Source organism: Canis lupus, chromosome 21 (genome assembly GCF_011100685.1).
Source record: "Canis lupus familiaris isolate Mischka breed German Shepherd chromosome 21, alternate assembly UU_Cfam_GSD_1.0, whole genome shotgun sequence".
Taxonomy (NCBI): domain Eukaryota; kingdom Metazoa; phylum Chordata; class Mammalia; order Carnivora; family Canidae; genus Canis; species Canis lupus.
The window spans coordinates 25608397-25623836 of NC_049242.1; the positions used below are offsets into that span (position 1 = coordinate 25608397).

The 15440-nt window shown below is 53.5% G+C and overlaps 1 protein-coding gene across 5 annotated transcripts in view; it reads left to right on the forward strand.

Annotated features, from left to right (window-relative positions):
• Positions 1-15440, forward strand: part of ARAP1 (ArfGAP with RhoGAP domain, ankyrin repeat and PH domain 1) — a 65309-nt gene that overhangs the window by 23344 nt on the left and 26525 nt on the right. For 3 of the 5 annotated variants that reach the window (XM_038568744.1, XM_038568746.1, XM_038568745.1), the window contains exons 3-7: positions 66-617; positions 13408-13577; positions 14117-14184; positions 14752-14888; positions 15030-15185. In XM_038568744.1, coding sequence (XP_038424672.1) covers positions 109-617; positions 13408-13577; positions 14117-14184; positions 14752-14888; positions 15030-15185 — 1040 coding nt within the window. In that variant the 5' untranslated portion in view covers positions 66-108. Of the gene's footprint in view, positions 1-65; positions 618-4804; positions 5144-5837; positions 5857-13407; positions 13578-14116; positions 14185-14751; positions 14889-15029; positions 15186-15440 lie in introns of those variants that run through there. The other 2 variants (XM_038568747.1, XM_038568748.1) reach the window with 2 other exon arrangements.

Genomic DNA, 15440 nt, shown 5'->3' on the forward strand with positions numbered 1-15440 from the left:
TTGCTAATCGGGGCACTATGGCCAGGCAGCCTTGCCTCTCACGTGTGTCCATCTGTCTATTCCAGGTCTGGACAGGCCCCTGCTGGCTGTCCTCTGCTAGCAGGAACCATGGCAGAGGCTGGGGATGCAGCACTGTCTGTGGCTGAGTGGCTGCGGGCACTGCACCTGGAGCAGTACACTGGGCTCTTCGAGCAGCATGGGCTGGTGTGGGCCACAGAGTGCCAAGGCCTCAGTGATGCCCGCCTGGTAGACATGGGCATGCTACTCCCTGGTCACCGCCGCCGCATCCTGGCTGGCCTGCTCCGTGCCCACACGCCCCCGACCCCTGCACCCCGCCCCACCCTACGACCTGTGCCCATGAAGCGTCATGTCTTCCGCACTCCACCTGTGCCTGCCACCCCACCAGAGCCACTGCCTGCGGCTGGAGAGGACGAGGGGCTGCCCGCTGCCCCACCCATCCCACCCCGGAGGAGCTGCCTCCCGCCTGCCTGCTTCTCCGCCCCATCCGCAGCAGCCCCAGACCCTGTGCTGCCCCCGCTGCCTGCCAAGCGGCATTTGGCAGAATTAAGTGTTCCTCCTGTGCCCCCCCGCACTGGGACGCCACGCCTGCTGGTGAGGTGAGTGCACGCCATCCATGGTGGGAGGAATAGGGGTGGAAGATCCTAGAAAGTGGAGAGGGAGTTTGTGGCCTTTGGCATTGGGGGTAAGAAAGGCACCTTAGTGGAGGGAACAGCATGTGTAAAGCTCAGAGGTGAGAAGCACCGTCCGGGGCCACTCTGAGCAGATTGGAGCTAAACTAGGGGGTGAGTGTGGGGGTGGCTTGCGGATGGCATGGTGGGACATTCTGGGAATGCCCAGTGGGAAGCCAAGAAGATTTTAAGCAGAACAATTGGGTAAAAGCTGAATACTAAAAAGATGACTCTGGGGGCTGGTGAGGTTGGTGGAGAAGGAGGAGGCTAGGCGACTAGCGACAGGGCCTAGGCTCCCAGGAGAGGCAGAGAGAATGGATAGGACTTGGGGATGGCCTGGGTATAAGCAGAGAGGGCACAGGGAGCCACATGGCATCCATGTTTCCATCTTGGGTGGATAATGATGCTGTTCTTGATCTGGGAGTTCAAGGACAGAAGCATACCCAGGGAGCAAGTCTGGAGTTCAGTTTGGGGCCTGGTGAGTATGAGACGCTGGGAGATGGGAGTACATTCTGAGTCAGTAGGTAGCATGTGGAGGTAACAGTCTAGAATGATGAACTTGCCGTGGGGGGAGCAGGAACTTCCCAGGGCCTGCTGCTTGTGTCCCGTCTTCCCCCTGTACTGCTCCTGCCACACGTCCCCAAATCCTGGGGATACTTCTCAGGCCACAGCCTACTCACCCTCCCTCTTCCTCAGAATTATTTTCCCTGCTCCTGGCTCTTGGTACTCCTGTTTCCTTGAGTTTCCACCTACTTCTGTCCGTTTTAACCTCTTTCATATATACCCTCTGTTCTTGCCATGTGCTGGGGTGCCCAGCTGGGAGGGAGCATCCCCAGTTAGTACTGGATATGTGTTCGGGGGTGTATTGGAGATTATTGCAGTACTTGGACCAAGTCAGTCCAGTCTGGGAAGGCTTCTCGGAGGAGGAAAAGATGTATAGAGAGAGGTCTCCTGGTCCCTATTGTTGGGCACTGTGCTGGGTGCTTCACTTACACAATCTTGTTTGGTCCCAGCTCAAGCCTTCTGGGGATTTGTGTTCTGTTTTCAAGCAGAGAAACTGAGTCTCAGAAAAGGGAGAGGAGCCCTGGCTGGATCCATGCCAAGTGCATGCTCAGGGAGCCCCTGTGGGGAGGGCCTGGGAAGCTTTCCCCACCCAGAGAGGGGCGTTAAGTAAGGAGGCCTTGCCGGCTAAGCCAGGGCTGTGCTGTTTTGAAGTTTGATTGGTGGAAGCACAAAAGGGGTTTTTGCCTTTCCTGGGCTCACACTGTGCAAGATGGTGCTAGGGTCCCCTAGGAGCCTGGCTCACGTTTGGATTGGAGTTTCCTGGAGCCCTTCTGCCCTCTAGTGGCCATTCTCATACATGCATGAGACTTTTTTTTTTTTTTTAAGATTTTATTTATTTGAGAGACAGCACCTGTGTGACAGAGCATGGAGGGAGGGCGGAGCAGAGGGGCAAGGGGCAGAGGGGGAGGGAGAAGCTGCTCCAGCTGAGCAGGGAGCCTGACCCGGGATCATGACCTGAGCCGAAGACAGTTGCTTAAAACGACTAAGCCATCAGGCCTCCTAGCCATTTCTGTTTCTTTTCATTCCATCATTATAGAGGGGGCTGAGGGAGAGAGAGAGCGTATGTGTGTCTGTCCATCTGTATCTAGGGCTGGGAGTAGGTGAACAAGGACAGGAAGCAGGGCCCTGTCCGTTAGAAGCTCACAAAGGCTAAGGGAGGCAAACCTCTCACTAAGAGTGGAGGCCTGGATTCCTGTCTCGGAGCCAGAATACCTGGGGCAGGCCCAGCTAGCTGTGTGAGTGATGAGCAATTGCCCCTCTGGGCCTGTTTCTATTGGGTGCCCTCCTGGAACTAACATCTGTGTTCAGGGGAGTTGTTGGGTAGAGTAAGGGTCCCATCAATGCCCCGGAGTACCAGCCCCAACCCTCAGAGCCTCAGTGTGAACTTAGTCATTTAGTTAGCCTGTGGGGGAGGCCAGGCTTCCATGCTCAGGAGTCTGGGCCCTTTAGCTAAAGGACCCCAAATTTATTCCATGCTGAGGGAACTTGGAGACAGTTATTCTTTACAATCTGGGGCTATTTCTTAAGGCAGATTGTGATGGGAGGTGAGCTGCCAAGCCTGGCTTCCTTGTCCTGGGGTCTTTGACATTTGGAACTTTGGATATCTGTAGGTCCTAGCACCCTGACTTGCAAGATGTACAAAATCTTTAAAGCCCAGGACAGAAAAACTCACTGAGGGTGGAGCTTCATGTGTAGGTAACAGGTGAAGGCTGGGCAGGGAGGAGACGGGGATAGAGCCTGACTGGCTCTCCCTCCTGGCCCCTTCTTCTGGACACCAGGCTCCATGGTGCCCAGCAGAAGGCTATTCAACATGACCTGCTCCTGTCCCCTTTGTAGAAGTCCCTTCTTCCTGATACGGCCTTTGGGTCCTTGCTTGCACCCTTTAGTGATAGAGGTCTCACTTTCTCTGTCTCAGGACCTCTTAAACCAGTTCATGTGGTGTCCAAGTGAGCACATCTGCCTGGCTCCCCATCACCAGCCTCCCAGCAGAATTTGGGATTATCTGCTGTGTGTGCATGTGTATACTCTGGAGATAGTGACTCCATGTGAGGGCATGCCTAGCCAGTTTGTATTTGTGCACCCGCAGGGGTGCATGTTTGCACAAGCCATCAAGGAAGTAGTGTGTCTGTGTATTTACGTTTCTGCATGGGTTTTAAGGGAGGCCCTATGTGATCCTAATATGTATATATGAGTGGGGGTTTATTCAGTGTCAGTGATTACTTGCTGGTGGTGGTATGTGTGTGTGAGGTCATCAGGGCCTTTGTGCACACATGCATGTGCCTGTGTCTACTGGCCTGGTGGAAACTCCAACAGTGTGAGTCCATTTGTGAATGCATGTGCTGTGGGTGGTGAATTGGTATGTGTGTTATTTGTGTACTGCCAGGTGTGAGCCACTGTGCTGCCAAGCCCACTAGTGTCAGCTCCACTAAGACCAAGATTGTTGTTGATTTTGTTTACTGCTGAATCCCCCATACCTGGAACAATGCCAGCTGCCTAATAGGCACTCTGAAAGTATTTGTTGTGTGCAGGAATAGATGAAGACTGCATGAATTTCTGTACTGCCCAGTGCTGAGCACGTGTGCCACCCACACAGACTTGGCACCCACAGAGTGCCTTCAGCACACACTGCACGTTAGACAGTAGGGTTAAGGGGCCCCAAGCTCACCATCCCAAATCCCTTCCCACTATACAACTTGGGTCACCCCAGACGTCTTAGAAAGGCAGAGGCCTTCATGGAGGCAGGCAGAAAATGAGCAGGGATGGGGTTGCCACCTCCTTGCCCTAACTGGGTCAGGACTCTCAGAACCAGGCTTACCATCCTGCCTGGCGTGAAACAACCCTACTTCACTCCTCAGAGGGTCTACACCCCCCACCATTATTTAAGCTTATGATAGGGAACTTGTTGATGAGTCCAGAAATGCTGAGAAACTTTCCCAGAGTTGCACAGCCCAGCAGAGTGGAAGCCATTGTTCAGACTGCCTCCTGGCCTGGGGCCCCATCTACTTAGCCCCAGGTATCGTAGATGTGAACCCTCTGAGCCTGCTTCCCTAAGTGGCAGAGGGGTCTTTTCTGATCCAGGGTTCCAGGGTCACTCCACAGAGCCCCTCTCAGATGACTCTGGACCTCAGTGTCCCCCTCTGATACCTGCTAGATGCCTAAAGATACATCTAAAGAGGAGTATTTGCCCAGAGAGGGCAGCTGCCAGCTGGAATCCTACTGCAAGGCCTCCCACCTGTGCCCTCGACTGCCCTGCAGCTCAGCCAATCCCTCGTCTTCCTGAAGGCTGATCACTTGTTGCTGGGGCAGAACTTGCTCCCTTCAAAGAGCCTCTTTCTCAGCCTCTCTGGACCTCCTTTTTGGGGGTGGGGAGGAGACAGCCAAGGCCAAGGTTTCCTGAGGGTCTACTCTGTAAGGCCCTGCTAGACGGCCCTGGGGTGGCTTGTCCCATTCCAACTTGGGGTTGGTGGGGGGGCAGCCTGGGGGCGGGGAGGAAGTGTCTGCCCCAAGGGATTCTGGGTGACTTTTCTCTTTCTCAGTGTTTTCAGGAAGTGTGTGTATTGGCCAGGGCGGCAGGGGGTGGGGGAGGAGGAGAGCAGGAAGCCAAGGGAGACCAAAACTGGATACACACACACACACACACACACACACACACACACTCCTGGACAGATTCAGTCTTACACAGAAACACGTACTCAGACAAGTGATCACGGCCCCTGAAAGCCGTACCTGAACCCAGACACCGCCTCAGACACACCCAGGGAGCAGGGGCCTGGCTGTCTGCCAGAGCAGCCCTGGTCGGACGAGCCGCCTGCTTGGGCGCACAGCGCTGTGGAGTGGGAGCCGTGGGAGCCGTGGGAGTCCTCCGGGCCCGGACCTGTGGGCATCTGAGGGTGAGCGAAGGGCAGCTTTGGGCCGGGCTGTCAGTGGCAGCCGGAGAGGGAGGCTCCTTCCGAGGGTCTGTCTGTCACCGCTGGGCAGGGTTTTCTGTGGTCCTCCCTCCACCCCTCCTGGTTTTTCTCTCAGATTTTCTCTTCTTTCACTTTCTCCACATCTTCTGTTGCCCTTTCCTTTTCTCCCCTTCTCTTCTTCCCTCTGCCCTGGGCTTTTTGGGCCTCCATCTTCCCATTAGCCTGTCTCTTGGGCCCACTGGGAGCCCACAGTGCCTCGGTGGGTGTCTGCCTATCGGGGACCTGGTGCTGATCTCAGTCTGGCTTCTCTCAGAGTCCAGTTCAAGGGTGTTGTGGCCGTGGGCAGCCTCCACCTCCCTTTGCCCTCCCACTGAGTCCAGGGTAATAGGGAGACCTGAGGAGGGCTGGTACTTGGTTGGTGTGGTTCCTATTACACTTCCCTAGAGCCAGTAAAGTGGTGGGTACCTATGATGCTGGCGGGCTGGGTTGGCCTTCCCTCCCCCCAATTGCTGTGAATCCCTAATGAACTCAACAACCCTGTGCTTGAGTCACTTGGGGACACAGAAATGCCTCTAACTGAGTCCTGTCTGCATCCAGCCCTGCCCTGTGCCCTTGGCTCATCTTTCCACAGGGCTCAGCATATACCCACCTGCACCTTCTCCTACCAGGACAACCTTGAGCTGGACCCTCAGGAGGTAGGGGATGGGGTCCATACAGTCTTGGACCCCCTCGTGGGCCTTGCCCTGTAGCCCTCAAGAACCAGCACAGGCCCAGACCTGGGAAGCATGAAGAGCTGCGGTGGGAGAGCTGGGCCTCTGCCGCCTCCTGCCCACTACAGCACTGCTTGCCTGTGGGAAAGCTCAGTGTAGGCCCAGTGGCAGACATGCCACAAAGGGCCCAACTGGCTGTGTGAGCGTAGAGGAGGGAGCGGTTGAGTGGACTTTCCTGAAGGCATGTCATGAGCACATTGGAGCTAATGATCTAGATCATTGTGGGGATTAAATACAGAAGCCTCCCAGAAGAATGCTTAGCACCTAGTGGGTACTAAGTGGTAGCTGTCGTTCCAGGGACAAGTGCTAAGAGTGGAATGAAGCCTTTGCTGTGAGAGTGGATGCTGGGTTCATTGGGTTCTGCTCTGTGGAGGGATGAGGCACTGCTGTCTTTCTCTAGTGATCGGGATGAGAGTGGGGTGCTGGTCATTCATCAAACTTTTCGAAGCCCCCTCTGTTTTGGGTGATGGCATGGAGAGAGGCTGGCCCGAGGGGGCTCACAGTATGTGCAGAGGCCGGGGGGCATTCTGCTGCAGATGACATCTAAGCAACGGGAAACCCAGGAAGGGCTTTCCATGCTGTGAGCTGGGCAGAAGTAACAGAACAGAACCAGGGGAGTGCTGGAGGGGTTGACCTTTGGGTCTCATGATGGAGAAGGAAGGACAGGGATAGTCACGGAGGAAGCCAGAAGCACAGGACTGAGGCCTGAGCCCCCATATAGCCAGGGCACAAATGAGGAAGTGGGCAGATGGGAAGGTTTGCCTCCGTGGGAATGGGAGGTGGGGGGGGGAGACAGATATGGTCAGATCATTGGGCCTCATCCAGTGAGAGCCCCTCTTCTGCTCCTGAGAGCCTCAGGTTAAGATTGGGCTGGGTCCTTCCAAAGCCAGTGTGACACCTTAGGGGGAAGGTCCTGAAGCCAAGACAGGATGTAAGCCTGGGTTCTTGGTCCTCTGAGGTCAGTTCAGTGAAGCAAACATTGGTAGACACAACTATACTGAGTGATCAGAAGCATGGATGCTGGAGGAGCCCCAGGGAGGCCCCAGCCCAGCTGGCAACATGAGAGGAGGCACAAAGTGGTGAGGGAGGATGTACCATTTGGACAGAAAACGGTGTTCTAGGTAGAAGGACCAACATAATGCAAAGGCCTGGAAGTATGCATTTATGGAATACAGCTCAGAGAAGCATGGCTAGAAAGTGAGTAGGGGATGAGTTCAAGGCCAGCCTAATATTCAGACCGCCCCACTCTGTTGGCCCATCTGTCCTTATGGTAAAGCCTGATTCCTTTGGCCATATAGATTGATATAGACAGAAAGATCTGAAGGAATAGCCAGGGGCCGCCCTGGGGGAGGAGCCCATGAAGCAGATTCTTGGCCCATCCTGTGGGATCTGAGCCGCTCTCACTGAAGCCAGGATGAAAAATGCGCTGCTGACCTGCGGGAATGGCTTTTCTTACTGAATTGTCAGTAAGGCTGAAGACCAATCAGGGAAGAAACTGAGGCTCAGAGGTAAAGTGACCTGCTTTGCGAGGCCAAACACCGAAGGACAGTCAAGCTGGGATTTGAGTGGGTGGAGCAGGCTCTGCCTGGCTCTGAAGCTCCGTCTCTTAGCTAGACTGACCACACATTTCATTTTGCCCAGGACAGGCCCTGTTTATACCTCTTGCTTGGACATAGTTACTAATAGTTTTTCTTTAAACTGTCAGAAACTTTCTGGTTTACACAATTTTTAAAAATACGATCACCCTATGATATGATCATCCTATTCTTACCCATTCTGACTAGGGACCCTCACTTGTTCCCCCAACCCCCATGTTTAAGGTCAGGTATGTGTATTTGCCCAATTCAATAAAACAAACCTTCTCAGGCTGAGATGCCAGACTGGGGTGAATCAGCCTCAGCCCCTGTCCAGGAGTTGCCTGATCTTGCTTTGGGCATCGTGGGGAGAACAGATGTGTCCACATGTCACTTGGATAGAGGGGAAAGGGGCTGAAGGAGCAGGAGAGCCAGGGATGGTGGGTAGGTGGAAGCCCACTGAGGATAGGCCCATTGAGCTGGGTTCTTAGGTACACATGGGCTTTGCATGGGCTGAGATGATAGGGGAGGATAGTGAGGAGGAAGCAAGCAGCGTAAGCAGAGGTTTGGAGTGGGCGGACATTGAGCACGTGCTCGTGTTTGGTGCTCAGGGCTGGGGCCAATCTTCTGATCTAATGGCTCAGAAGTCAGTGGGAAGCATCCAGCTCGGTGTCAGCTACAGATTGGAGCTGAGGCCGCTCTTGGGGTTGCAGGACTGAGTGGCCAGGGCTCCAGCTGGGGTGGGGGCACTCTGTGGGCACTGTCCCTTCCTCTGGGGTTTTCCCACTATGCTGTGCCTTCCGGATACCACTTCTCCTTTCCTGGCCTGGCCCTGACTCAGCATGGCCCTGTCCTGTGGTAGGCAGGCAGGGGTCAGCCAGGAAGGTTCCTGGAAGAGGTGGCTAGAGTGAGGCCTGGAGGTCCATGGGGGCCTCCCCTTGCTTCCACTTGCTTGGCACATAGCCATTTGCTTGCAAAGACTGTGCTGGAAGAGGAGCTGTTTGCACTGTTCCCTTTTCCCTTCTTGCCATGGTCACAATGGCCTTCAGAGAGAGCTGTGATCTCATTCCCTCTTGGATGGCAACTCCAGAGCTGCCTACATCCTGTGTTGGGTGGCCATTGTAAGCAGGCAGGCCTCAGAGAAGCTCTTAGATCCTGGCCGTGGACTCATTTGACATGGTGGTTGAGTTTGCAGGCTGTGGTGCCAGGGTACAAATCCCAGCTGTTGGATCCAGGACAAGTTACTTTGTATTTCTGTGCCTCAGTTTCTTTATCTGTAAAGTGGGGATAATAGTATGCCATACCTTACAGAGTGCTTGTGAGGCATAAATCAACGAATCCATGTAAAGCACTCAGAAGACAACTGGGAGGGCACCTGAGTGGCTTGGTCAGTTGGACGTCTGCTGTCAGCTCAGGTCATGATCCCAGGGTCCTAAGATTGAGGCCTGTGTCAGGTTTCCTGCTCTCCTTCTCCTTCTGCCTGCCACTCCCCCTGCCTCTCTCTGTCAATAAGTAAAATCTTAATTAAAAAAAAAAAAAGGCGAGAGAGAGAAGACAACTGAGAATATATACATACACAGAAAACTAATAAAAATTGATTAATCCAGATATTCATTTATTTATTAATCCCTGCTGAGTGCTAGGCATGCAATAGTGAATAAGGTAGGGGTGGCACCTGCCTCTGGGACCCCACAGGCCAGGAGACAGGCCTCAGATGGCAGATCCCTCCCAGACAGTCAGGACAGGGATGGAGGCGGGAGGCAACTGGGGTCCTCAGATGGGAGGGCTGATGCTTCTTCAGCTCTGAGGATGCTTTGTTGCCACCCTCTTCCCCTCCGCACTGGCCCTCAGTCCTGGGGGAGGGCAGGGAAGCACTTGGCACTGCTTGGCATTGGAGGGGCAGAGCCCATCCCCACTTCTTCTGGGTCAGTCTGACTGACCCTGGCCTCACAGCCTGGAATTCTGCTCTTAGCTGATCACAGGCCAGACCCCCCGCCCCCAAGGCCCCTTCTTCTTGGGGTCTGGGAGGCCGTGTGTCATAGACTGCTTTGCCCATCAGGAAGTCTCCAAGGATGTTGCAGCTGACCAGCCAGGGTCACACCCTTGGACCTGTGGGTACTTACTCAGTCTCTAGGCCTTCCTTCACTTTTTTTTTTAAGAGAGAGATTTTATTTATTTATTTGACAGAGAGACATAGAGAATGAGCCCAAGCAGGGGGACGAGCAGAGGGAGAGAGAGAAACAGGCTCCCTGCTCAGCAGGGACCTGATGCAAGGTCCTGGAATCATGACCTGAGCCTAAGGTAGACACTTAACCTACTGAGCCACCTAGGCACCCCTTTTGTCGCCCTTTCATTCACTTTTCTCTCAACCATGATGGCCACCTCTCCACTTACCCATCTGTCCCCCACCTACCCATCCATTCAACCATTTACTTGTTTTGTCATCCATCCACCCGCCCACCCAGCATGCTCTTGTTGCTGACTCCACTGCTTCCTGCACTGGGCTGTGGGATTAAAGACTCAGGCCCGAAGCTGCCCCTGGCCTAAAGAGACTCACAGTCAAGCAGGGGAGACAGCCTGGTGCAGTGTCCACCAGGGGATCTTCTTAGGTCCAGCTAAACATTCAGGCTCTCAAGAGTACCATAGGCCCCCCTGGCATCCGGTCATTTCAGGAGGGAACAGCTGGCCGCCAGGGTAGCAGCAGGTCTTTCTCTGCTGCGGGGTCCTGGTAGCCGTCGGAGCCACCATTCACACAGCTGTCTGTGGCCCCCCTCAGGGTACAGCTCAGGGGGAGGGGACCAAGATTCACAGCAGATAGATGCGAGGGCCACCCTGACTTAGAAACATCTGGACTCAAGGGTCAGATGTTTTGGGGCAGCCCAGGTGGCTCAGTGGTTTAGTGCTGCCTTCAGCCCAGGGCCTGATCCTGGAGACCTGGGATCGAGTCCCACGTTGGGCTTCCTGCATAGAGCCTACTTCTCCCTCTCCCTCTGTCTCTGCCTCTCTCTCTCTCTCTCTCTCTCTGTGTCTCTCATGAATAAAATAAATAAAATCTTAAAAAGCAAAAAAAAAAAAAAAAAGTTAAAAAAAAAAAAGGTCAGATGTTTCTAAGGGCATGTCCCCTAAGGACCCCACAGGTGTGGTTTCAGGTTCCTACATGGGATGTGCCCAGTTCCAAGCCACCACATTTAGAGAAGCCCGAAGCTCCAGCTTCTCCACCAGGTCGAGAGCCCACCTTCAGTTTCTCCCAGTCTAGGTACAGTGCCTCACTCATTCAAGCCACTTTTGTCAAAGGCAGTGTTGCCAAGGAACATGGCTGGCATGCCACCTTTAGCAGGTTTCTCCGGGAACAGCACGAGAAAGCTAACTGAAGGTCAGATTCACAGAAAGAGAAAGAGTTTCATTCATTCTTTACCCACATGCGGAGAGGAGATGGTTAGAGCACAGGGTGATAGGGAAGTAGCCATGTGTCCTAGGAAGCACATGGACGGTGGAGGCAGCATTCAGATCCTGGCTTAGATGCTAGCAGAATGCCTGGAACAAAGGAGGGAGATGCTTTAAAAAATGTCATTTGGAATAGTTTGTTTAAAACTTGTAACGGTAGGGGGGAGGGGGGACCTGGGCGGCTCAGTCAGTTAAGTGTCTGCGGTTGGCTCAGATCATGATCCTGGGTTTCTGGGATTGAGCCCCACATTGGGCTCCCTGTCAGCCGGAGTCTGCTTCTCCCTTTCCCTCTGCCCTTCCCCCGACCTCGCAGTCTGCATGAGCATGCATGCTCTCTGTCTGTCTGAAATAAAAAAGATCTTTTTAAATAAATAAATAAAGCTTGTAACAGAGGGGAAGATGGGCAGGGTCTGGGGGAGTGTGAAAGAGGTGTCAGGAAAGACTTTGAGAGAAGCAGAACTTAAGTTTGGAGTCAAAGGACAAGTAGATGTTCTCTGGTCAGAGACCAAGAGGAAGGGATTGCTGGAGGAGGCAAGAGCAGGAACAAAGGCCTGCATCATGGTCATGCCCCAGCCCTTGCTTGCTCTTGCGGTAGACACACACTGCCAATCACTGCCAGGGACACTGGGGCAATGACCAGGCTGAAAATAACCGGTGAGGCGAGTTGCCCACCCACTCTGGTGTTCCTCCTTGGCCCCTGCCAGACGCTGGCAGAGACAGTGGGTGGGGCCAGGCTTCCGGGTTTAGGTGCCTTGTTCCAGCTGTGTCACAACATGCCTTGTCTTGGTTAATTCTCCCAAATACCCTGCCAGTTCGGTGATGTAGTCCCCGCTCTACAGAAGAAGAAACAAGGCTCAGAGACACTAAGTGCTTTTCCTTGGACACACAGGCTAAGACTGGGGCAGGGTTTCGTCGCATATCAGAGGCCAAAGCCAGGAGACACTCAGCCTGTAGGGAGCAGTGTGAACTGTGCAGAGACAGATACACAGAGCACTTTGGCTGTGGGAGCCCAGGGGGCTCTGAACCTGGCCTTGGAGTTGGGGGAAGGTTTGGCGGGGAGCGAGGTGGTGATAGCAGAGATGAGGGGCTGGTGTGCAAGAAGAGTGTGATGGGCAAACAAGCGTTAGGAAGGATGTATAGAAGAAGGAACTCACGTGCACTGTTGGTGAGAATGCAAGTTGGTGCAGCCTCTGTGGAAGACAGAATGGAGGTTCCTCAAAAAAAAAAAAAAAAAACCAACAAAAATAGAACTACCATATAATCCAGTAATTCCATTGCTGGGTATTAACCCAAAAGAAATGAAAACACTAACTCAAAAGAGTATATGCAGCCCTATGTTGATTGTAGAAGTATTTACAATAGCCAAGATATGGAAGCAACTAAGTGTCCCTCGATAGGTGAATGGATAAAGAAGATATGATATATATATATATATATATATATATATATATATATATATATATATATATATCTCCCACATAATATGGGATATTATTCAGCCATAATAAAGAATGAGATCATCATGCCATGTGCAACAACATGTATGGAGCCGGAGGCTATGATGTGGAGTGAAATCAGAGAAAGACAAATACCATATGATTTCACTCATATATGGAATTTAGGAAACAAAATAACAAAGACAAAAAAACAGACACTTAAATATGGGGAACAAACTGGTGGTTATCGGAGAGAAATGGGGGCTAGGGGAAATAGATGAAGGGATCAGGAGTACACTTATCCTGATGAGCACTGAGAAATGCGTAGGATTGGCAAATCATCATATTGTACACCTGAAGCTAATGTAACACTGTATATTTAAAAATAGAGGAGTGTGGTGGGATCAGGTGAGTTTGAGGGGTCTGAGGGCACACAGGGTGTGGTGAATGTCATGTCTGGGGCAACAAAGAAGGTGGTCTTGGCCCAGAGACCCACAGCTCAGGGCCTTAGGACTTGGTTTTTAAGGCTTTGGTCTGGATGCCCATTTTGATCCTGATCCATCCACCTGCCAACAAATGCCTCCTTATCCCTAAAAAGGATAAAAGCTCAGGTCAAGCATCACCTCCTCCAGTCTTCCTTGACTCCCCAGGTTAGGGTGCAAACCACCCCCCAGCCCATTCTGGCTGGCATCCCTCTTCCAGATTGGAGACCCTATGGGTACATGTGGCTGAAAGCTAGAGCTCTGGGGACAGGTGACCCTGTCACAGCAATGCAGGGCCAGCTCATGGCCAAAGAAGGGGCCTAGTTCCTTTAAGCTTAAGGAGCTTGGGGGATTAGGGGCAGGGGAATGAGGTGAGGGAGGCTTCTGTTGGAATTTGTGGAATGAATGAGCTTTGCTGCAGCTCAGGTGAGCTGGGGGCTCAATGGGTTCGAGTCCTGGCTCTGTCACATAGTGAGCCAGCCCAGTGGCTCAACTGCCTGGAGCTAACCTCCTGGTGTCCAACTTTTGGTCTCTTCCCAGCCTTCCCTCCAAGGAAGAGAAGCTAGTGTCACCACCACTGTCATCACCTCCCCAGCCAGAGCCTGAGGAGCCCCCGGCCACCTTCCCCCGGGTGCCTCTACAGCCCCTGTCTCCACCTCCCAGCCCCCCAGAGATCCCCCCGAAGCCTCTTCGCCTGCCCCCGGAGTTCGGTAAGTGCCATAGCCAGGCATGGGGTTCCCCGTGTGTAGCCTGGAATCAGGGCCCCTCAAGAGTCTACAAGGATGCAAGGATCGAACTTTCTTTTGGGCTCTGCCACATACACCATGTAGCCTTGGACAGGTGAACATCATTCTCTTCATCCTCAAAATGGAGATGACAGCACCTACCTCTGTTAAGTGCACATGGCAAACTTTTTGAGTTGTTTGATGATTTTGCTTTTCCTTGGATTGTCCACTTTTCTTGATGCCTGTTACTTTTTCAGCCTTTTTAGACAGCCCCTGCTCCTGACCCCCAAACTCACCACCTATTAGACCTCCTGGTCTGGCCTCTCATTTGGCCACCCCCTATTACTGTCCTTTGGGGCCCTGAGAGTATAAATAGCATTTCCTGTCGCATGTGCCTATTTTTGAAAGCCAGGCTGGAGTGGGATCTCTTTTAGGCTGAGGGTGGCTTTTGTGAAGTCAGGCCAGGGTTCCCGGGAGGGGAGGCTAGGTTCTTTGCTTCTGAGTATCCCCCCCTCTCTTCTCAGATGACTCTGACTACGATGAGGCTCCAGAGGAGGGGCCAGGGGCCCCAGCCAGCCTGATGACCAAGAAGGTGGGGACAGGTGGTGATTAGGGCTCGGCTGTCAGAGTGGAGGGTGGGCTGCCCCGCTGCCTTGCAGAACCTGAGGACCACCAGAGAAAGGGCCTCCAGTTCCCAGGGAAGCTTCCTTCCCCCCTTGTTCTCTTGCTGTGCAGAGCTTAGGATTTGAGCATAGGACCTGAGCTCTGGGCTAGGGGCCTGGGAGCTCTGACTTGCGGTCCCAGCTCAGTCTTCAGCCACGTCTGGATGGCTGTGTGTGGCCTCCTCTTTCCATTGGTGTTTGGAGCACTTCTCCCTTGGAGTGTCTCCCTCCGACTTCCTTTCACTTTCTGGGTTCCCATGTCTTAACTCTCCATCCCTGAGTATTTTTCACTATCCCTTCATCTTTGTCTCCGAGGCTGTCTCCCTGGGTCCCTGTGCAGTCTGCCGGTGGGGGGAGGGTGTGCAAGCAGCAGTGAAAGTGCCGGGTGGTGTGGGGCGTGGATGGAGTGGACCGAGCAGGCGGGGCAGGGACCCTGTATGGGTGTGATCTAGGGCTCGAAGGGAAACATGATGCTGGGTCTGGGGGTGGGGGGGCAGGAGGAGCTCCTGGTGAGCCAGGTCCCACGGGCTGTGCGCGTGGCCAGTCTGCTGAGCGAGGGTGAGGAACTGTCTGGGGAAGACGACGACCAAGGAGATGAAGATGAGGATGACCATGCCTATGAGGGCATCCCCAAGTAAGTGTCCACTCTTCTCCAGTGGTTGTCCTGCCCAGCCTCCCTCCTTTCCCAAGCGTGGCCGGGCCACTCCACCTCTTCGGCTCCTCCCTGTGGGAGCTCCCATCCTCGGCTACTTCATTGCCTCTCCTCTTTCGCCAGTGGTGGATGGCACACCAGCAGCCTGAACTCGTCCCTGCCCAGCAGCCTCCTGATCCCCGAGCTCCCACCACACCCCATGGATGGGCTCTCTGGGGGCTCTGCCCCCATCACCTCGGTCATCAAGGCCGGCTGGCTGGACAAGAACCCACCGCAGGGGTGAGTGAGGCCTGTTAGGTCCCGCTGGTTCTCTGCATGGAGATGGGGAGTGCTCTAGTATACTGGTATACTGGATCTGAAAACCAGAAGGGCTAAGGTTATTTGAATAGGTCTCTCTCCAGGCAGACTGTAACAATTGATCATCCCACCAGACCTATGTTTTATTAACCTTAAAATTGGGAAGTTCTACTTTGAGTCTGAGTTTAATTATTCTTGCTGTAGGTAAAGTCCATCTTCTCAGTGACCATTTGGGTT